General features: G+C 39.2%; 1 protein-coding gene across 1 annotated transcript in view; it reads right to left on the bottom strand.

Moving 5' to 3' along the window:
* The window catches only part of GABRA2 (gamma-aminobutyric acid type A receptor subunit alpha2), a gene marked incomplete at both ends in the record, with an annotated part of 59,463 nt that overhangs the window by 23,823 nt on the left and 11,378 nt on the right, over positions 1-24,262 (bottom strand). Inside the window, one exon of the mRNA XM_082482352.1 lies at positions 7,692-7,759. Within this exon, the coding sequence (XP_082338478.1) occupies positions 7,692-7,759 (68 nt within the window). The remainder of the gene's footprint in view (positions 1-7,691; positions 7,760-24,262) is intronic.

Below are 24,262 nucleotides of genomic sequence, written 5' to 3' on the forward strand. Positions count from 1 at the left end.
AAATCACAAGAGCATACTTCCAGGACTACAAAGGACTCCTGTGATCACTTCTACGCAAGCAAATGATTCCTACTGATTTGTGTCTGAAACGGGGCTTTCACAGCTGGACTCTAACATGGTAAAATTAAACTTAATCTTTCAAATACGTATTTTACCAGCTCACATGAAATTTTAGGTACAGATGATGAGAATCTTACTACAGTGTTAAGAAGCACTTGAGCCTCTGCCAGTTCAATGGTCAGAAGAATAAAATGGGGAAGGAATTTCATTCTTCTTTTAACATGCAGTTGTTGTGCATAACAGTATGCACAACAAAAGAAATGAAATTAGTATCTCTGGGAGATACTGCAATCTCTCCTCACTACATGGCAGTCGTCTTCCTTGCTAAGGCCAGATTTGTATGGGAAACGTTCAAACAACAAAAAATGTACTCTCATCCTCTCAGCTAATGGTTAGCAGATTTTGGCAGTCTCTGCATCTGGATTAAAGATGGAAGTGTTCCAAACATCTCAAAAATTGCGAGTGTCCATTAGCAAGCAGTATTGTCATGGAGCAGACTGAACATTTTATTAATCGCTCTCTGGAACACAGGATTTTGTTTAGTGAATAGTTCAGGCCAGAGTTCCTCATTCCCTACTTGTAAAGATTTTTCTCAGTCAGTTCTCTAAAAATAGTTTGGCTTTTTCTTGACCACTGTTAAAGCCATTAACTGACACACATATATAACCATGAAAGCAAATTTTAAATACCATAAAACATAAAACTTTAAAAAGGCAAATACAAAAAATTAAAAATAAGGAAAGGCAAAATGGCACACGTATCTTTTTAATGACTCCTTAAAGACAGTGAGAAATACTGTGGTTGATACACTGACATGATAAACATATAAGATTCATGGACCTAAATCTCACCTAGCTAATATAGGGGCTTCATATTAATATTTATTTTTTACATTAGTATAATTGCTTAATTTTAGTTCTTAAAAAGCAAATTCTTGGTTTCATATCTACCTTAAGACAATGCATAATTTTTCTTTCAGTTTAGCTTAAAACCATTAACAATATTAGTATGTAACTAGTATTGTTGAATACTAGCATGGCTGGTATGCAACTAAGTATCAAAACTACCTCCAAGAAAACCAAAAAAGGAGTTTTAAACAGGAGACTCAAAAAAATGCGATTAGTCAAAGCAAAATAATCTGTGCAGCATACGCATTCTTGCTATAATCTGATGTTTCTGGGTTTGATGAGTGCAAGTTTGCGATGGAACTTCTGCAAATTAATTTACCAAAATTCCTCAATAAGCATTTGGATCTAGGTTTTGAGTGAATGCTGAAATTAGCTTTACAGCGGGAGGATCAAATCGTTAGTTTGTTGTCTGGGTCATTTCGTGCTCTGTGGGATAGATTTATGCATGGTGCAAATGGCATACACAGGGGCTAACACGGCTAACACACTACAACAGTCGGCAGAACCCCATCGTTCTTGAACTACACCGCTGTATGGCTTGGCTCTACCTAGGCCCATCTACCAGATTGGACAAACTATGTTTCTACCATCTCCATCTCCCTTTCTCTTCTCTTAAAAAAAAAAAAAAAAAAAAAAAGTCTAACAATATCAGGACTGAAAGAGTTCAGGATGCAATCCTCCTCTCCCCAAAAACCCCTTAACGCTCCAATCCTGACTACTCAGGCTCTGTAAAAGTACTTCATTGGCTGTGTATCTAACATCAAATCTCACTGCACAGATGTATAAACTGAGTCCATTTGTTCTTTTCCAAAACTTACCTTCTGATGTGTACAAAACACAGAACACAGAAGGAAATAGCAGACAGCCAGAAATTCCGTTCAGGTCTTTGGGAGGTGCGGATATTATAAACCAGCAAATAGAATTCTTGAAAATATTCTGAATAAACTCCCTTATGAAGGAGGGTTGTGGTACGAAACTGCACTGTTGGTTATTTTTTTATCAAAACCCTTAACAGCCCTGCCTGTTAAAAATTCAAACACTATCCCATCACTGCATTTCAAAGGAGCATTTATTCATTTTTAAATACATAAGTAATGTCTGCCAGATATATACGACCTTTAATACGATAAAGAATACGCAGTATATTTGTAGGGAACCGTAGCATGATTTTCCTCTATTTGAAGAGCTCATTTCAGGCCTTTTATTTCTGCTTCATCTGCCAACTTCAGTCATTTTTGTCTAAGCATTTAATATAAACATGAAGTATTTGAAAAAAAAAATCTGGAAAAAATGTGTTTAATCAGTTTGAATGATAATGTCTAGGGAAGAGAATGTCTTCCCATTCATATCCATTTATGAAAAGGACCTTCTCTGAATTATTTTCTCACTCTTTCTTTCCATAGACCTGATGTAGAATGAACTCTGAGTCTAAAATAAGCACTGAGGAGGGATAAGAGAGGAATGTGAAAGATACGAATAGGGATTACTTAGAAAAGCGACTACAGGATATTATCCACACTGCTGTCACTGAAAATACAAACACTTCTCATTGCCCTTTCTGATTCAGACATGGAGAAAGCGCAACCCTGAAACACAACGGATGCCTGGTGCCAGGGAGAGGAATCCAAACAAGAGGTACGCTGAGAGCTAATGTCAGTGGAGGGCTTGGACACAGCCTCTGACAAATCAATCTCCAATATTGATTCACTTGGCAGGATGCTGCACAGCGGAACAAGCCTTCCCAACAGAATAAAAGGACAGAAAATCTGCAAGAGACCATGCGAGATATCCTCCTCAAAATTTCAGCCTATAGATTCAACTTGCAAAGGCAATGACCTGAGACGTAGAGGGAATACAGCAACCAATTCATTGACTTTTCAGAAACATATCATTCATAAAAAGACAACCTAGATGGTCCCCAACACCCAAGAAAGTCAAGTGTATTTATCATTTCTGTTTGCCTTTTACTCTTCAGTCTTCTGTTGCTGAGTTAAAATAAAATCTCCAGTAAAATAATTGCAGGGCTTTTTTCAGTCTTTGTGAAAAAAATCATCTTGGTGCATTCCCTTATTCTGTCCTGACTTACATATCATACAACGCCTGTAAAGCTTCTCTCCATTTAAAGAACCGTAGCTAATAATTAGACTTTGAAAGAGCTAAAAATTAAGTTTCATGGAAAAAAAAAAAAACAAAACCAAAATCTGAAATAAAAAATGGAATGAGGAAATTTGAAAAAGAGACACAAAAAAAGAAATGCAGTTCCCAGTTCAGCCACTCTCTCTAAAGAACCATCCTCAGTTGTAGTGAGAGTTGCTGTAACCATCCTTTCGGTCATTTCTGGATTTGACCTTCAGCCTTCATTGAAAATTTCTGTTCTGGGTATATTTGAAAAATCATAAATGCTTACTGAAAGTTTAATTGAAAATGGACAAGATGGAAGAGTGTGTAGCAATGAACTAGTTCGGCATGACTATCTCTGCAGAGAAACATTCATGGTCTTGACTCTAGAGCGAAAAAATACAGGTCTATTATCAAGAAACGTGGAAAAATTGTTGTTTACAAACAAATAAGGAAAAATAAAGTTGTCCTCAAACCAGGACAACTCCCCAAAGTCAATGAAAAGCTAAAGCTGAAAGTTGAAACACAAAACTTTTGGAAAGCTTGTTAGCTTCAATTTTCAAGCAAATCTGACTCAGGTCCTGCCACCTACTAACTCCGTGTAGTAGGAAAACAGGAGAGACTGTTTGCAGTGACAATTAGACAGAATGCTCTGAGGCAAAATTTGGCAAAATCTTGGCAAAGTTTTCTTTACAGCAGACCTCATATAAAGGCTCTCAGTGCCTATATGCTGTCTTACATAAAACAACTATTGTTTGAGGAGTAAATACCTTTCCTTTTTTTTCTTTTTTTTTTTTTTTTTTCTATCAAGGACATCAGCACTTATGGCTATCTGGGAAATTTTAGAAGCCAGAGTGTCAGGAGAGCCTGGAAAGAAAGTAAGGATGAGAAAAAGCTGCAAAAAGTACCTTGCTTGCAGTGCTAAAATCAGAGTTAGCAGCATATATATTTATAAAGATATATCAATCCACCAGATTTCAAATAATTAATTTGAAAAAAAAATCACTTTTAATGTTTAAATTAAATTATTTCCAAAAATAATCAGTTTTAATGTTTAAATTAAATGATTTCTATTTTGTTATTCTACAAATCATAATCCAACCAAAAATATCCTTCACCTCAGAATTTTCAAATATAAAATGTTTTAATTAGCTTCTTTAATCATAATTTAGCCTTATAACTCTTTAGAAAATTCAGATATGATTTGTTTTTCAATTGCTCTGTTCAGTTTTTGTTTGTTTTTCTAAACAATGCAGCTTTTCTTCTCTCAGGCTAATGTCAAAATAAATTTGTATCACTGATCTGGTTGGAAGCCTATAAGGCATAGCATCATAATACTGAACTTAAACATTTCAGAGAAATAACCCCTCAAAAAGACAGAACAACGAAAGTAAAATCTGTTTAATCCCATCTTTTGGTTTGCCTTCCTTGATTCTCATTAGTGTGCGAAATGAAGTTGAAAATTCCTGTTGTATATTGGAATTTCCTTTGACGTTAAGTACTGTGGTTGACATATAATGACACACATTTTTACGACACAGCTAATATAGATACACCAATATTTGAGTCACAGTAGTTCATTTGAAACGCAGTTTGCAACAGAGTTCTGGCCAAGAGTCAACAGATTTGGGGGATTGACTGTTGTGGGCTGAACAGAGAGTTTTTTAACTCTTTTTAAAGTCTTTTTAACTTAGTCAAAACGTTAAATCACAACAAGGGTCAAAACTTTTTGACTCTTAACACATTTGGAGAAAAATCTCAGCCTCAGCTTTTACCTCCTAAATTTATCAATGACAACTTCAGCAAGCCTAAAATCGGTCAAAGATCAAATTCCCCTGGATTTAATTATTTTTTGGCAAAATTGGAAAAATACAGGGAATATGAATTACAACCTACATTCTAGCAATCATACTGAGTCACAGATTGCACACGATACTATATTATCACTAATGGGAACTACTACACTTAGTGAGGAAAACAGAAACCTCACAAATTGCTATCAATTCAACAACAGCAGAGGTTAGAATGACATTTTATCAACTTTGCGAACCAACACTGCTATGACACAACTGTGTCCTTAGCTCCAATCCACCCATCATTTTCAGTGTGCCACCTTCCTCTTCCATGCTATAAGCACATATTAATCCTCTCCCACGGCAGTGAGTCCCCTTCCCATTTTCAACAGGCTTTTCTCCTAGGCACTGTTGTTCTTCACAAGATGCTAACGAAGGGGAAAAAAAACCCAAACTGCCAAATAGATAGTGCAAAGAGGTGCAGTCTGAGGTGCATCTGCTGAGTTTCATTGCTATGAAAAATCCCAGGGGAAGGAATCCTACTGGCAGCAATGACTATGAGAGTTCTGGGCAGCAGCAGTGTCCAGCCTAAAAACCTGATGTGACTGAGGGCCTCGCCACTCACATTGTGAAAGCAGAGGACCTCTGGGGCTGGGATCCAACCTTCCTGAGAAGATCTGAGATCCAACTTTCCTAAGAAGATCTGAGATTCAGTTTAGGATCCTCTGGAGATTTAGGAGGACATGGGCAAGAGTCAAACTTATTCTTCCAATGAAGCCATTTAAGGAGGAAGCTTATAAAATGAGAATATTCCAGAGCTTCCACCATTTACAGAAGAAAATATCAGTAAACCCTCTGCATAGTGGTTTACATTATCAATTCAGTAATGCAATACCCAAATGAAAGAGTACTTGTGGTAAAAACTCTAATGTCACCTTCATGTTTGACAGAATACGTGATAGTTTGGAAGCTATTATTTCAAAACTCACATGTTGAAATTTTCTAATTGACTGCTCATACGTTTCAAAATGGTTTTATAATTATCAACTGAACAGGCTAAATTAACCCTGCAACTTGCAGCAGTAAGTATTAAACTGCTGTTACTTACCTATCTACTTATCCGCAAACAGAGCTGCCCATTACAGACCAGTTGCCCTTCTGATGCACTGCACTCTGTTTTGATCAACACCTCTGCACAGAGCTGCTACAGCTGTAGCACCAAAGGACCTGACCCCTTCCTGTGCTGTCACATCTGTCTGTGCAAATGGACACCCAAATGTGTCCTCCACACATTTGCACACCCATGCCAAAAGCGTTTCGGGAGCTAGGGATTAGGCTCAGGGAGCTTTTCATTACATTCCCGTTTAAGCAGGGGTGACTTGCACAGCCTTGGGTAAGTCTCCTTGTGCCTCAGTACCGCATCTCTAAAATCGGGTTAATATCATCTCCCCATTTGACAGGAACACTGTAAGTGCAAACACTGTGAAGTCATGAGATCCTAGACTAACAAGGTTAAGGTGGTCACATCACCTTTGTATATAGCTGTGGATACTTGGTTTTTATAATTAGTAATAAAATAAGAACAATTTCAGAAACTTAACATCATTAGGAAAAAAAACCCTGAGACGATCAGTAACATACAGAGACAAAAAGAAAATAAACGTCTATTTTTCCTATGAAACAAATTTTCATGTGAAGCCCCAGCAATTTATTCATCACAATCAAAACCAAGCTTGAAAACTGAAACTACCACGCACAAAAATAAACACAAAGAACCTGAATATATTCTCCAAAGCTATGACTACCCGTTAGTCAGTGAGCAAATAACTTTTAAAATGGATACCATACCGTGAAATATTTAGTTTTGTTGCAACCTAGCTTGTGACATCAAGATGTTTCCTATTTTGTATGATGTATAACCTGGAAGTTTTCATAGAAAAAGTAAGTATTGCCTGTTTTTAAAAATATTCATTTTTTAATACCTATCGATACACATAGGTAGTATTTTATATGCCTCATATACAATCATGAATGTTCAAAACACTTAAAAAAAAAATTTCATGCAGGAAATAATTCCGTGCAGGAATGCCAAGGGCAGCTAAAGTAACTTTTAGAATGTCCTTCTCTTCTTTCCTTTTAGAGGTGTTATATCCATGAAGATCTTTCTCTCCAGTGTGAAACGTTCTCCCTCATCTACGTATGATTTGGAGTGAGCCTGCAAAGCACCCCTTGCCTCAGAGTTTTTTCCATTGCTGTTGTCATGAAAAACTGTAATCCAGAGCAATATTCTGACAGTGTCTTTCCTTTTAATGTCACTGACTTCCATTAAATTGTTACTAAATAGTGCACGTTATGACGGACAGATTTGTAGAATGACACAATCATGCTGACGACCTAACGTCCAAGCTACATCTTCCAAGAAGTTAAGTTTAGACTGACTCCGGTCAGGTCCCTCAAGCTGTTGCCAACATTAAGTGTGCTCCTACAGCGCGCCTTTCACTCTAATTTCAGCCAAGAGGAGTCCAGTTCACCCATCTCAAGACCGCTCCAGAATACGAACCAAAGTACAGTCAGTGGGGACAATCAGAAGATTCACTGGTCCAAACTAAACAGGTCATACAAGCATACTTATCATGTAAGGTCTATAAAGCAATTTCCATCTTTAGAACTACTGGGATTTGGCACTTCCTGACTTCAGTGAAATTATTCCCAATTTTTCCACAATAAGTAAAAGCAGAATACAAGTTTAAAGGAAGTTGTTAGTATATATCTTACAGCATTTACTATATATGCAAAAGATTCAGAAACTCACCATATCAGTATCTGAAACAGGTCCAAAACTTGTCACGTAGATGTTAGTGAAGACTTCAGTAATACTATCTGATATAAAAAGAAAAAACAAGCAAACATTTAAAATGTATAGTACTTCTTAACTCTCTAAGCAAAACTATGGGACGTTTTGAACAAGTTTTTGCCCTTATTTACTTCTCCCAACCAGTATTCCTGTGTAAATACTGGGGGTCTCTACCCCACTTAACACAGAGGTTACTGGACGAGCATTTGTCCCACTGAGTAGTTCGTTTCAGTTAAAGGACTATACAGCCATCAGCAACTACACACGCTGTTTCCCATTTCTCCACCAGCAAAAATAACCCTGCTGTCTTGGACTTAACACGGTAGTACAGTTCTAAACAGAAAATGCCTCTGTTGCAGGGGTGCTATCTCTATTTTTGCAGATCATTCCTATTAAAGCCTTTCTAGTTCAAGGCTGTTTTCTTCATCCTGAGTAGCTTTTTCAAAGCCACAGACAAGAAAAAGCTTATGAAGCAATTACTGACGACACCAAATGTAACGCGCAGCGGCATCCTACTTTTTAATTGGGTATGTTGCTAAGTGGAACGTATTTTAACATAACAGTTCCTTCCCTTGATACACGATGCTCCTGATATATTATTGTGGTGCTGTAAATACTATAAGAAAATGTTCTTCCTAATCATTGTAGTCAGACAGCCATGAAATCAGAATATTAAATATTGTACTGCAGGGAAAAATAATTGCTGAGTTTTCTATCTTCAGTTTTCAATTAGGCTCAAAATGGAACGATATTCAGCAAGAGGGATAGCACACACTCGCAGGAAATTTCTTACAGCAGTTGCCAACTACCGTCTGCATTCCAGACAGTCAACACGAGGAATTCTCTGCCTTAAAGCCAGTTGCTGGCTGGAAAAGAAATATTTGAATGCAACGAGCTGCAGTTTGACTCACCTCAGAATTTCCTAGTCCTAAAAATAATACAGCTGCCTGTTATATGAGTGATCCTGCTGTTGTAGTATGATTTCCATATTTAATCATCATTTAACATGGATAATTAATAGCTTCTATATTCCTAAAAGCTACCTTTTGACAAATACGTGCAGTTTATTTTTAACTGCATTGAGGCCAACAGTATAATCGCTGCCCTCTGTTGGGAGAAACCAGCAGTGCTCACCCATGACAAGAGATGCTTTAGCAGCCACCGGGCAAAGGGGAGGCTGCTCCGTGAGCACGGGGAGCGCTGCGTTTTCAAAGGGATGCAGCTGCACCCGAAGAAGAGGCGGCGTCATACAGCACCTTCAGAAAACTTCTGGAGCATGGGGGAGGCCCATTCCTATGCCCTCATCTTTAAGGAAACTTGAATTTCCTTCTCCAGCCGAACGCTAGACGTGCTTATTAGAATACAGGACTTCGTAAAGCCTTTCCTGCCCAAAAGAATCTTCTTTCCAGGGTCGCCTCTGCTTTGCCAGCAAATAAATAAAGGCTGACTCCTACTATGCGTCGCTCTGAAAGTTCAAGAGCACACTTCCCCTGCACGTCCTGAGAAATGTTTATTTGCGTGATCAAGACTTCCCATCTGCAGCATCCATATGCTGAGCTGATTTCTACTCCAAATGTCTTACAAACTAATTTTAAGTCAGTGGACAACAAGAGGTGCTGAGTCTGCCCTGTTCTTATTATTCAACAAGGATAAAGTATCGGTGTGGCTGAAACATCATACAGAAATCACAGGTACAGTTCAGGAGGACAGTGACTGCATGTTGCCTGTGGGAGACTCTCCAGAAAAAAAGATTATTCTCTCCAAATGGTTACCTGGCACAGGCTGAGATGAAATGGAAAAGTGACAAGAGAGCTACTCTTCGGGGGGTAAAACAGTGCTGCAGGGACTAACTGTGAAATTTGGCCTGTGCTGTGAGATTTGGCCTGTGCTATAATGACAACACAAAATCTTAATTACAATTCCATGAAAAACACTGGTGTTACAAAAATATGACTGACAATCAAGTATCCTGACAGCAGAGAAGCACGGCTAATTTAATTTATACTGCTATAATCTGAAGGAACCCTACTATAGACAACAAAGTCACTTGGCAAATTTTAACCTGCACACACACATGCCCCCGAAATGACTGGACGTATGGTCCTCTTGTAACCTCACCCTAGTGCCATCGGTTGTTTGCATGTGATGTATTATTTGACACGTGAGAATGAGTTTAAAATTTGGATATAGTAAACTACATGACATGGACTCTTCAGGCTTGCCTTGCATTTTAAGTTTTAATTAAAAAAAAAAAAAAAAGTCCCAGATTCTATCATATTATTTCTACATACTTCCGGATCCATCCTCCCGTCAGAAATGAGCAGAGAAGACAGAGCTGAGAACAAACAAACTGACCCCAACGTATCACTGAATGCTATTACAACAGTCTGTAGATTCCCCTTGTTGGTGTGCATTGCTCACTTCAAATCCCTGCAAATCCTTGGGGTGAAGGATCAAGACGTGGGAAGCGGAGGGGGGATGGATGGGAAGAAAAAGAGGCTCGCTACCCACAGACCCTCAGCTGCAAGACCTTTGTTTCAGGTTGTCAGAATTAAGATGAGCATTTCAATGTATATAAAAAGTCCTGGGGCATATTCATCCCTGATAGCCTCAGGAATGGGAATGGCTGCGAATTAATCATGCGCCTTTATTTCTGTTTTGTTTTGTTTTGTTTCTTTGGTTTTGCCAAAACTGCCTTAAACCAGCGTAGCTCCAGGCAATGGCAACAGCAGTGAGTTTCAAGGCAACCAGTTGCTCTCCCCCGAGGTGAGGGTTCGCCCTGCAGGCAGGCACTCCAGCAGGCTGCTTCTCCTCGGGAGAGAGCCACGCCAGGGCAGAGGGTGAAAGGAGTAGGTAGAACATCTTGAAACAGGGTGTGAAAGGGACAAGGGAAGCTGAAAAGGTATATGAGACGAGAAAACCGTGGGAAAAGGAAGGATGAGAAAACAGAACAAAGGAAGGCAGGAAAAAAAGAAAGAGCAAAGTACACTAAAGAGGGACCGGCAGATTTTTATTTCTGCCTCCTATATTCTCACAAAATTCTGCATATTTTATAAGTTTCTATTCATACCCTACGTACAAGGAAACTGGTCCTTAAAGACAAAAGCTGAAATGCGATAATTCTTGAATTATTGCAGTTACCATCTGTTAGTGTTAGCAGCCTGAGCCTTGTGTCTGTTTCTTCTTTGTTACTTTACACAGTGTTACAATAAAGATTCCTCTGAATTACAAATTTGAACTCGAGGTTTGAGAATCAGTGTCTACAAAAAGAAAAAAAATGAATCTTCCTTTTTTACAACAAATATTACAGTTATTGCTTTGCAAGAATGCGTGCTCGCCAAATAAAGTCTGTATGAAAACATAACACTTTGTCCCGCTAGTAACTTACTGAAAACAATTCGGAGGCATAACGCACGGCTTCAGATGGACCCTCTAATCAGAATTCACCCAGCAGGCACCACAGTCACAGGCTTTTTATAACTCACATTCTGTCAAGAACAGCACAAGCCCACTGGAGATTCAAACAGTTCTGGATCATCAGTGCTTGTGGAAAAGCCAAAGGAATGTACGCAGCTAAAAAACGTTCAGTGCAACATGTTTTCGTGTACAAATCAAGAGGGAGGGTTTTTTTGACAGAAATTAAGGACAAGGTTTTTTCCTCTGGAATTATAAAATCTTTTTCTTCAACTGACATGTAAACACATAACTAAAAGGTCTGATTTTCAAGAGTGCTTAAATCAATGGAGGCCTCGCGCTTCTGAACAAGTCCATTTTTTAAAGAACCCTCTGTTGGGAGGAGGGGTGGTTGACTCATTTACACTTGTGAGCTCTTAAGTTATTCTGAATCACTGACTTTGAAGGTTAAACAAAGAAACAGCAACAGGAAAAGGTAAGGATATAGTTTCTATTTCTGATGCTTCTTTTTGGGGAAAAAAATCTCAGGCAAAGAATATGATGTGCAGATGCCATCATCACATGAAGTGCTCAGAAATTCAGCAAATGCTATTGTAGCAGCATTTCTAACTTGCCTTGGTCATAAATGTTAAAAGAGAAGCCTTATCTGGCTTAGCTTAGGCCAGTTTCTCCAAAGATGGAAGCCAAAGGTAAACTGACAAAAAAAGAGTCAAGAAAGCTACGAATAAAGAGAGGAAGAAAAACACATCCTATAGAACTAGTAAAAGCAATAACTATTAAAATGATGTTTCACGTGGTTCTCAAGCACCGGTTTCTTCTGATTCCCTTTCCTTACTTGAACTGTGATGATATCAACACTGAAAAAAATAAAAAAATAAAATTAAGCCATAAACATACCAAATTGCAGAAGATTTATAGATCCTCATCTATCCTTAGCTGGAAGGTTTACTGTGTGCTTTAATTTCATTTAGGATTTTACAAACATTATTTATAATAACCTCTCTCTGAAGATAATAATTTCATTATCTTAATTTTTCCGTACTTAGGAAGCTGAGGCAGGAGGATTAAATGAAGTGTAAGTAATGTGAAGTACAGGTGTTTGCCAAATCTGGCTTCAGCTGTCCAACATTAAGTATCCACACTAGAAAATGTCAACATCACTGACTCGTCAAAAAATAAAAGTTCAGAGCTTAGTTAGAGTTGGTATCAGTGCCTTTGTGCATTCCACTATGCCAGGCCTCCTGCTGCTGGGATACCCTTTCTGATGGTCTAAGTCCTGCTGACTTGTTCCTCGGTAGAAGAGCCAGCTCAGCTGAAGCAGGCTGCTTGGCAGAGAATTAGCAGTGGCTGAAGTCTAAATCGATCACAGGTTGAGTAATGGAGATGGTCAGAAAAGTTGGATGAAAAAGTTCCTCATCAGCATTTACCAATTTGTCAAAATTGGAAATTTCCAAAGAGGCAATACAATTTTGAATGAGTTCCTTTGGACTGCTGCCTGCCAGGCAGTTTTCAAAACTTCTCTGCTTTTTTTTCAAATGTCCCTTCTCAGCTGCCTGTATCTCTGAAGGGGTCCACACGGTTCCGGTGCCTGCGATGTGGGGTAGCTAGACATGCAGGGCTGGGCACACCTGAGAGCCCTCCCCTTCCTGGGTAACTCTGAGGCAGGATTATCTTTCTTGAAATAAATTTTCCGAATATTTCTCAAATTTGGGAACCATCTGTGTTTTGCTCATTCCTTCTCCCCTCTCACCAAAAGAATCTACAATCTTTTTTTCGCAGAGAGTAGGGACAAAACATGCATGGCTCGTTCCAGGTATTTTTAAAAGAAGAGAAGAAAGGAGCGTGATCGTTGTGAAGTCTTCAGAGTGGACCATCAGCAAGGTTCCAGATGTTCATTTACATGAAGCTAGCTATATTACCCATTAATGTGTTAAGGCTATCTTACCAAGAAAACAGACTAGTAGATTGGGCTGGACTTTTTTTTAACTATTATTATTTGAATTCTCAGTCAATAGAACTGTAAATCCAGGGTTTGGGCAGCTAAAATAAAAGCAAATCTGTTCCGAGTATTCTCATCAAAAGTATTCTTGGTGGGACAGAGCTTTTAAAATATATGTATGCAGTTCTAACGCACAACGTGAAACAATTTCTTACAAACATTATTTCAAATGTAGAGTAAATAGTACACAGGAGAAGACTGCAAGGCTGTAACTGAAGGGCTGCTACAGCATGCAAAAAAAAAAAAAAAAGTGAAAATAAAATACTGTAATTATGTCAACAAAAAATAAAAAAGGAGGTCAAGTTGCAGTGCTGTGGGAGACTTAACTGAGGATTTCTGAGATTTTGTGCAAATGCTGTCAAAAGTTTGATGTTACTTTAATTATTTTGCTATAAAAATTATTTAACTGGAATTGACATTGTTCTGACATTGTAATACGGTCTCCAAGGGCACGCTTGGCAATGTTGCCCAAAGGCTTTGAAATTGTCATTCATAATACAAGTCAAGAATCGCACAGGTGAAACAGCCAGGGTCTTAATCCATCAAACACTGTTCCAACTCAACATGCTGCCCTTATCTGACACGCTCCTTAGTGTGTCTGTTGACAGCTCTAGACACTCTCTGGCTGGCAGGGAATGGGGGTCAGAGGAGGTCCTGCAACGTGGAGCCGTAAGAGCAGCAAACTCCATAGGAATGCAGATATTCCACAACACAGTTCCGCCAGTTCTTCATTTGGTTTTGGTGCTTTATGTGACAGTTTTATCAACCTAGCTACTCAGCATCTTCATTCATTATCCACTGTTAAATTACAACCGTTTCAAAGCCACATGTGCCTATATAAATACACTCCCAATTTATAAATTGAAGCCAACTGTGAGAAGAAACAAATTCACTTCCCTCCTTGACATCAGCGTGTCACTTCCAACAGCCTCGCTCTGTCCTCCATCCATCAGCAAGACAATTTCTTAATACGGGCCATAAGCAAACTTCTCTTTCAAATCTCCGTCTTTAACGAAGCATAGGTAGAGTAAGCTTACCAGTAAGACCCAGTAATACCTCTAAGTGTTACTGTTAAAAGTTGCTCTCTTGATTCACTATGGTGTAAATGAGACCTGAATCGGGCACTGTACTTGATTTCTCATGGTGTTTACGGATACAAGAATATATTCAGGAGAAAATATTCTGGGGACAGATACAGGCATTGAAAGCTGGTAGGCTAACAGACCCCAACTGATTTCCCTCTGAAGAGCTTGTATCTATTAACAGACCTTATATCATATTCTAAATAGACAGCTCCATGTAAAGACCATCGGAGATCCTCCAAAGGCCGATTCATGAAGTTGGGCAACCCTGGAAAGCAATACTGTACTCTTGAAATAAATATCATTATGTTATTCGGGCTAACTGAATCCCTGGTCCTGTGTATAAGCCCGTTCTTGAATTGGAATTTTTATTTTAGAAGTAGTATTTATTATTCTGAAATTGAATATAGCTAGTCTGAAATAGCAGGAAAATATAAACTTGAGGGACAATTTACTGTAATACAAAACTTCAATTAAAAGTAGCTGTATCTTTAGAGATGAGTCAGACGTTTTGACCATTAAAAACCCACACGTTAACCTGGAAAAAAATGTTTAGCTTAACTGTCAACATCCTTTTCTTCTGTAGCAAAAAATATGACTTGGGAAAACATTTTCAGATGTGTTTTTAGCCAAGCTAACATCTTTTTTAGGTGTAGGTTACCCACAAAATGTGCACAGAACGAAATGCAGGCATACCTGCAACTCAAATAATGTGATATATTTCCACAGTCATTTAATTCCTCAGATTTGTCCTGTATGTAAAAGACACGGGTGCAAACTGTAAGAGCACTGTTCCCAGCTAGCAAACAGAATATAAAGTTCTCCCTGTGATGAGTGAGACATTTACATGTCACTAAGATAATTTTCACATGCATATGACATATTTGGGGTTTAACTCTCACTCCAAAAGAAGAAAAGAGTGCAGACCACATACACAGACATCTTTGCTACTTCTTCTCTTTCTACCGAGAGACCTCTAATTTGCAAACGTTACTACTTCAGGTTACAAAATTAAACATACTTCCAAAGGGTCCTATGAATGAAGAGCCTTGGATACAAACGACATTTGAGGTGCAGTTTTAACTTTATTACAGGCTTCCTCCACAAGTTTGAGAAAGTCACTCAAGGGTAGGGCTAAAGACTGATTTTAGTGCCCAATTATCTCTTTTAGTATATTGGACAAGCTCCGCAAAGTTATTCAAGCTCCAAGTTTCCACTTAAATCAATAAAAGTTAATCTGAATGTCTCTGTGGTCCAGATCATAATGACTAAATTTTGCACTTATATTTGTCTGAATCCCCTTTAGTCCCAAATTCCTGTCTAACATTGTCAGTACCTAAAATTCCCTGGCTGCTTATGTTTCCACCTTAAGGCAAAAATATCCTGCTGCTGCCAAGCAGCTTAAAGAACTGGCTCTCAACCAAGTCCCAATGAGTTCCTCAAACTATAAATAATTACAAATTTACTGGGCTAGAAAGGCTTTGAGAGAGAAAGCAAGAAAACAAGCAAGAGAGTGATTCCACAGCCTAGCAGTACTCATGGGATGTAGCAGACATAAATTGAAGTCTCTGCTCAATATCTAATTATTTACACGAAGCAGAACTATTCCTTCCAAAGACTGAGGAAGCACGCCCTGTCTTAGAAAATTCACCTTTGTGGTCAAGACAGACCCTGACGCACAGTAACTGGAGTTCATGTCTCTGCTTTAAATCAGAGCATGCGCTTGACAAGAGGTGCTTGCTCTCTCTCACAAGTCTCCATCATCCCAGGCTATCGGCTATTCTCACAGCTCTTTTCAGGAAAGGCACGAGCTCTGGAGGGGGCACACCATGGTGAACAGTTGAAGTGGAGACCATTAACGTTTTCCTACCCAAACTTGGACGTTTCACCTGTGTTGGTAAGAAAAGGCTTCAGCTGTGTGCCTCTCTTCAGCATTTGTTAGTAAGTTAGCCTGATGGATTCCCACCCGGTTTATTGACTTTATGAACCGCTTTTGCAGACAGTTAAGATTATGCCCACACCATTTCCAGGCACCAACATGCCTTGCTTTCCCCATGTTCCACAAAGGAGACCTGGGTGTTTGAAGCAATGAATTCCACTATATGTAGGGTCCAGGAGATGTAGGCACTGCCAAACCTAAGCCCTCAGTCTGTACGGGGCTGATTAGCCAAAGACTGAGAACGGCTCTACAGTCCAGCAGTACAAAACATAGGTCTCAGTCTATGTTCTGACACATATGTAGGTATTTTATACAAAGTAAAACATCTCCAGTGGAAGAAACCACTCTCCCAGAACAATCAAAAACCTTGTGCCTAGTTAACAGAGTTGGAAAGTAGGAGGCACAGACTCAGGTCCCTTTTCCAAATCAGGCAGAGAATAACTTCATCCCTGATGAGGAGGCTGCTGTACTGACTGGTGCAGCCCATATCACATCGGACCAATCAAGCAACCAGTGTCTAGCTTGAATCCTGCCAGTACTTAAACATGAGAGAGAGTTCAAAGCAACCCAGAAGTGCATAACTTAATTGATTCTTTGCATTGGGGAAAAGACAAGGTGTAGATACTCGCAGTCATTACTGTTGGACTTCATAGACTTTTGGCACTTCAAGCCAATCTCAGAGGTATCACAGTATCACAGTATGCTAGGGATTGGAAGGGACCTCAAAAGATCATCTAGTCCAATCCCCCTGTCGGAGCAGGAACACCTAGATGAGGTTGCACAGGAAGGCGTCCAGGCGAGTTTTGAATGCCTCCAGAGAAGGAGACTCCACAACCTCCCTGGGCAGCCTGTTCCAGTGCTCTGTCACCCTCACTGAGAAGTTTCTTCTCAAATTTAAGTGGAACCTCTTGTGTTCCAGCTTGAATCCATTACCCCTTGTCCTATCATTGGTTGCTACTGAGAAGAGCCTGGCTCCATCCTCATGACATTCCCCCTTTATATATTTATAAATGCTAATAAGATCACCCCTCAGTCTCCTCTTCTCCAGACTAAAGAGACCCAGCTCCCTCAGTCTTTCCTCATAAGGGAGATGCTCCACTCCCTTAATCATCAACTGATACCAAGTGATTAAGACAGCAATTAACTACCTAGACATCTTTCTGGGTTTTTTTCCCCATCTTTTAAACAGAGTATTCCTCAAATTTACAGGTTAATTGCAAAGGTATTTGTACAACATGGATGCTTTGGTTGTACAAACATTTGAGACAACTGAGTAATTGTAAACAGGAGTCTTGACTATAGTACGATTAACAAAGGGAGAAACAAAATGTTGAAAACAGGAACAAGGAGGAGTGAATGAAATCATTGGGAAGAGAAATCTAAACACACGGGTGGTATGAAATCTGTTCCCATAAAGCCAGACTACCATGAAATCCTTCAAATCTCAATTTGTTCCCCTTTCATCACATCCTCACATACCAAGAAAAAGGAAGAATTAAAATGCATTCAGCTCTAAAATAAACAACAAATGTGAGTCATTTTTAGTTGGAGTTGCACAAAATGTTCAATAGAAACATGAAAGTGAAAACACAGTTCGGTTTGGCTGGAAGAAATGTGATCTTACTGAGATGGGTTACTTAAAAGGTTGAAGTAAAATGAACTTAGCTGACACACAACACATTTGGCAGCAAACCAAAACTACATGGCATTCAAATGAAAAATAAAACATCAGCACTAAACCTTATCCCTTTAGACACTACAGCTTCCATCAGGATGCAAAGAGATTGCATATAACAACCAGGCTGAGTAACAAATGGGACGACTGCATTGTTTAGATCAACTGGATGAGCATGATAAAGCTCAAATGAACCAGCCTGCCCCAACACTGGCTAAAGAAGGAGACAGAGGAAGACAAAGAGAACAAGAGCACTCAAACAAGTCTGCAAATGGAAGGGAGCAGACTTTGATAAAGTGGAGCAGTAATTATTTGGACCGACCTGAATCTGTGTCATCACGCAAATAGGGACGGCAAAGTTATTATTCCCACGCAGCCGCATTTCCATCTAATCTGCTTAGAGGCTTGTGCTATTAGGAAGGAAACCATAACATGCAGGTATGGCAGAACGATTCTTAAAATTATTTCAGATTTTAGAAACTTATATTCAGAAGTCTTTCTCTTTTTTTAATGTTTGAATTTTATGACCTCGGTACTTAGAGTCATGTAACACCCTGTCAAATTCTGCTGCATTACCCTTCTCGGCTAATTTCAGCTCTAACCTCTGTGCTGTATTCCAAGTCACAGTATGTATAAATCATCCCGTTTGATACACTCGCTCTGCCAGCCCCTCCTGTACTCCAAAACACATCTCCCCATAACTGCAGTATCATTTTAAAAAAGCAGCAGCTTCAAGTTTCTCTTTATAGTCATGAAGTGGCCAAGTCCAGGCTTATTAACATATGCCTTTATTGCACAGTGGCTCCTGACTCACTTGATTTTAGTTGCTAACTTATTTGCTTGTTCATCTCCTCTTACACAGGCCCCGGTGCTTTTCTAACCAAGATCACCCAGTCTGGATTTTCTCCTGGTTAGATTTCAGAAGCCCCTTTGGCTTATGCTGGTAAACATGTCAACTTGCCAGTAAAAGTACAAGTTATGAGAGGCAGCTCTCCTTCAGTACCTTCCCACGTTCCAAACATTTAAAAAAAACTACACGATCTTATAATTCCCTGGAAGAACATCAGAGGTCAAAGTCCTTCAGCATCAAGGACATGAAATGGCTGCGGAAGTCACACTGGCGTGACCAAAGAACTGTGACATACCCAATACATACAGGATTTCACCCTTTTTGGCTACACACTGCTTTTTCTAAGCCAAAACAGACACCGTCACAGTGCTTATTACCCTTTTTAATTATTTAATGAAGATTTGGGTAGCAATCCAGAGCCCAGTGAAGTCAGAGAAAAAGGCCTCTCCTGGTGCTGGCCAACTTCAGAGGGAGACTTTGGAGAATGGCTGTCTCTGTGGTCAGCCATGGCGAAAAGAGTTGGCATCCTGGAGCTGACAGAAACCAGGATGAAGCTCTGGAAAGAATATTCTTAGCTTGTTCTGTGGCAAACGCTCATTGTGGCCAGAGGTCGGCATCTTCCCAAGACTTGTTGCTATCAGAGCAAAGTATGCAATTCACATGTTCTGAAGTCCCAAAGGCTGATGGAGCTCCTCTAGAGATTAACAGATTTAAGAAAGCATTGAAAATGATGATCCTTTCAGATAGACCAATTTTACTGTCTGTGTATAGTGAGTGCCTTGTTATTATAGTCCTGGAGTGTGCACTCATTAAAAATGGAGCTACAGTTCTTTTATCTTTTGCTAGCCTTGTACTTTGCATTCAAGCATGACAATAACCAATGGCAGAAAAAGGTAGTGCCTTTATCTAATAGAGCTGTGTATTAGTGGGCACTCTTAATGCATTTTTTGCAGCAGGAGCCTCGAATATATTTTTAATAGGTAATGCTGTATGAAACTCTGTAATAGCATTTCAGAAGATTGTGACACACTGTCAAAAAAACTAGACAGCATTCTAATCCTTCTATCGACCAGCCAGCAGTTCCTATTTCAAGCCAGGTGAAATAACTATGGAGTACAGGAAATTAATGTTGATCCAGACTACTCTAATATTCTCAAAAAAGCTAGCACGGACTTCCTAAGATCAGCTGGAGGTAGTGTGTGTGTTCTAACACCCTAAATACCCAGGGTGCATAAGAACAGGTAGGCACACATTTGGGTTTTTTTATACTTCACTGATCCCCACGGTTGCTGAAATGCAGGGAAAGGAGGAAGGGAGGTACGGGTTTTGAGACACGGCAGAAATCAGACTGGCTGCCAAGCTGCCTTTTTTTTTTTGTTCTTAACATTTTTTTTTGCTCGGCAGGACAACCTGTGGGATGGTCATGGATAATAAGCTTCTTGCTCAACAGAAATCCTGACAAATAAGTTCATGGCTTGACCCAACAGAGAATCATATTAATACTCAGGTTAAACCAGTACCCCCCGAAAAGAGCAAAAAATAATAACATGGACAGTAATGGGGCAACATTTTTTTAAATCCTATTTTAACATGTTAGATAGTTGACAGTTACACTTTTGTTATCCAGTTAGTAATAAAAAAAAAAAGGTCTTTGATTAAGGCTGTGTAATGTGCCTACAAGAAGTGTACTGTAGCACTCAAAAGTCCCACGGCTGAGTCATTTGGATGTCTTCAAGCTACTTTACAGATAGCAGTGTTTCCCACAATCTCCTCTGAAACGTATTCCCAGGATACTCCCAGAGCTTGGATTAAGCAGCCTCAAATTTGTCTTTTATGGTTGCCTGTGACAAGAGAATTCCCCTCTGGCTGTCCATGGCACTTTCAGAACCCATCAGGCTTCTACATGTGGAAAGGTTATATATTTGTGACAAGTACCCGCTTTTAATATTAAATTAACAGTTGTTTTCTTTTTTTTTACAGGCAGAAAATACAAACCAGTATTTTCTTCTTTGAAACAATGCCTAATATGAGTTTAATTAGATTAAAATGCATGTTCTTCTAAGCAGATACTATGCCTTTGTGAAAATGCAGACAGCATCTACCACAGAATATTATTCTAGAACAATTGGTTATTTTAAAAATAGCATATTACGCAGTAGTAAACAAGATTATCTGTTTTGGGTTGGGTTTTTTTTATGGTCAACTAAAGACAAAATGCCTGGTGAAAAAATAAAGAATTCTCTGACAGCTTTTAGCACCCAGCAGATGGAAAGGGATTATTAAGGATGTGACCATTCCCTTATCTCAGACAACAGGCATTTATATTTCTCCCTTCTCATCTTCATTTATTTATTTATTTTTCCAGGAGGAAATCTCTTCCCTTGTGTTCAGAAACCGCATGAGGCAATGCAGTACCCAGTTCACATTTAAAGATCTAGTAGTTCACTGTCTGGTACTCAGTTAACGCTGTGGACACTGATGAGTACAGTTCGTGAAATGCCACGGCATGTCCTCAGGATGGCAGAGGTGCTTTAACACCAGGGCACTGAATCTAAGGCTCAAACTTTTGTTTTTCCTCATTTATATACTCCACACTACAACTGCTCCTCAGCCTCTTCTCCTCCGGAGGGACTTCATTCCTCATTCAGTGAGCCTATAAATTTTGAAAAATATAAATTCCTTCAAATAATGAGAATAAAAAGGCATCTACAGTAGCCTTTAGGTTGTCAGTCAGAAGGAAATATCTAGAACGTTAGGCTTGTCCCTTCAAATCACCTCTAAATTCTTAGAGAGAACTGCAGACTCTCCTTCCCCCTCCGTTCCCTTTCTGCTCTCTGGTGGTGTGCTGAAAGGCTCTCACACTTGAGGGAATGGAAAAGGATGGCTCTAATAACTCCCAATCTCCTGATAGAAATGGTCTGAAGAACCCATTATCTTAGGACAACTGAGAACGGATACAAGAAAGAAAAAGCAAGAAATGTGTTGGGAAGACAATTACCTCTCTTGAATGACAGAATCAGCATCAAGGAATGGAGACCAACAAAGAGAAAAAGAACTAATGACAGGGCAATCTTTCAGTCAGAAGGTACATTGCTTTTCTGACATTAAGGTATTTAAGGGATCAAGAGGATGAAAGTTTTTGAAGTGAAACAGAGGAATGCATTAAACGCAGGTAGGTAACTCCAGGAAACTACATTCGCATGAAAGAACACAAATGCAAGCAGTCTATAAACACTTCGAGAAAAAAAATTGGACCTTCAAAAACCAGCTCTTTTAGAAGTCCAGGTGGAATATATCTTCTGTACAAACCTCTCCACTCAGGTCAAATCTGTTTTAGAAATTATGTGACCTGTAAACCGGAGCACTGTACTGGGGCTTGGAGACACAGTTCTGTTCCGTTACCAATGGAACTTCACCCTCATGTACCTTCTGTATTTACTCAGATATAAAAGTCACTCCTTTTGCAAAGTACTCTGAGTTCTCTGATACATTTTCAGTGTCACTGCTGTGAGAAAAGCCATGACGGACCTATGATGGGCATGTAGGTTTTACAGCATACATCAGTTTTTAATTGATTCTTCTTGAACTACATGTGTCAGAAGGTAGCGAAGGTCAGTGGTCCATGGCACTGAATTTGGACTGCAATCAACTCTATTAGTCATAACGCTACAACATTACAAGATATTTAATTTACAGTTTGTAAAAAACACAAATTAAGCAGATGGAACATGGGGAATCAATGGTTTCCCCCCCCAAAAATTGCGGATTAGGATGCATGATCTCTACTGATTCAACAAAACATGCATGTGCAGGAAAAAATATGTATGCATGCACATAAAAAATAAATGTAATTTCATCAGATGCAACTAAATACAATCTCTGACTTCAGCTACACAACTTTACTAAAACGTTTCGTGTCCTCTGATGTGCACACTAATCCCAGGTAAGAGGGAAATTGATTTACACTGCTTTCACAGAGTTAACTGCTCTAATTATTAAATAGCCCTCAACATATGGCAAGGAATTACGGAATGTAAATCAAGAGCCATGTGCTACAGAGTAATCACGCAAATGGTTCCCAAATAGCAACACCACTTCCAGTAGGTTGGCAGAATCATACCTTCCTGATGTACAGACAATTTCAGAAAACTAGCGCTGACACACTCTGCATTATAAAGCAAACTATTATTAGGATGACAGTGGTAAACAAAACTTCCTCTAGCTCGCGATTAATTTAATTTGAGCATTAACCTGCAAAAACAGACATAAAAATGTGTTTAAAGATTAATCTTGGCATATTAAAGTGCTTTGATTCTTATCATTAAAATTTATTAGACTTTTGACAGTATTAATTCAAAATCTTCTGCCGATGCTTTAATTTAGCAGGCTGGTACAGCAACACAAAACATTATCCGATATATCCTCCATAGCTGCTTTTTGAGACAGATGACTCATTCCTGAGAAACATTAATGCCAGAAATCTAAATACATGCATATACCATAATGATAAAACTGCTTATGTTATACATTATTCTACTTTCAAGTTTCCAAAGGGTATTTGAAAACTTTATCATTCAGCTGTCTTAATCTGCCAGTTGTTTAAAAGTGGCCAGTGTTTAGTGTCACCATTTTATCTCCCTCTTTCACCCTCCATCTCTTTTGTCCTGCCCTCCTGCCCTTTCCCCTGTTCCCTGCTCATAGCGGTTTTTCACCTTGGCTTTTATTACCCTAATGCTAGGTTAATTGAAAAACAGTGTGATGTTCTACCTGGTATCTGTTTCTTGGAGGCTTTAGAAGTTATTGTTAGATAGCCACTAAGAGCTACCAATACCAACAATTAATACAGACCAAAATACTGTAAAAAAACAAACTAAACCGAATTCAGTTTTAATGTACAGGCAATTACAACGCCCTCCTGCATGATCCTTGTTGACGAAATACCTCTCTCTCTACACACTACTAATTCTAAAAATTGGATGCACTGAATTGTGCATTGAAAAGGTTACTGTTAAAAATGGTCAGAAATGGTGGCAATCCAAGAAAACCGAAGCAGGAATATGTAGTCAGGAGCACTGCCAGAAGCAACAGATCTAGCTCAGACCACTCAACAACACCAACAAAATTGTACTGGCACAAAAGGAAGGCCATACAATCTGTGGGTGGAGAAGGATCTTTGCTTTCTACCTTGGGAATCTGCCTTCCCATAATTTCAACCTCCCCAATCCGGTTTCACTACATATGAAATCTTGCAGGCAGCTGGATGTAAGCAGCTGTACCTGGGAGGAGGGTACGGCGGGTCTGGGTTTCATACCACAAAAATAAAAAAATGCAAAATTAGACAGCTGCATCTACACAGTATGTCTGGCCTGGATTTCAGAAAAGCTACATTTAGGTGGAGTGAAATAAGCTCACGGAATTTTGGTCAAAGAGGAGAAGGTCAAAGGGAAAAGGCAACTATGACAACAGAAGTAAAATGGAAGACCTCCATCATGACACTACAGAAGTGCAGGATTTAGAGGTTCCTCTCCACTCTCGTGAGACCCCACCTGGAATACAGCACCCAGCTCTGG

Source organism: Vanellus vanellus, assembly GCF_965231255.1.
Source record: "Vanellus vanellus genome assembly, chromosome: 4".
In the NCBI taxonomy this organism is placed as follows: domain Eukaryota; kingdom Metazoa; phylum Chordata; class Aves; order Charadriiformes; family Charadriidae; genus Vanellus; species Vanellus vanellus.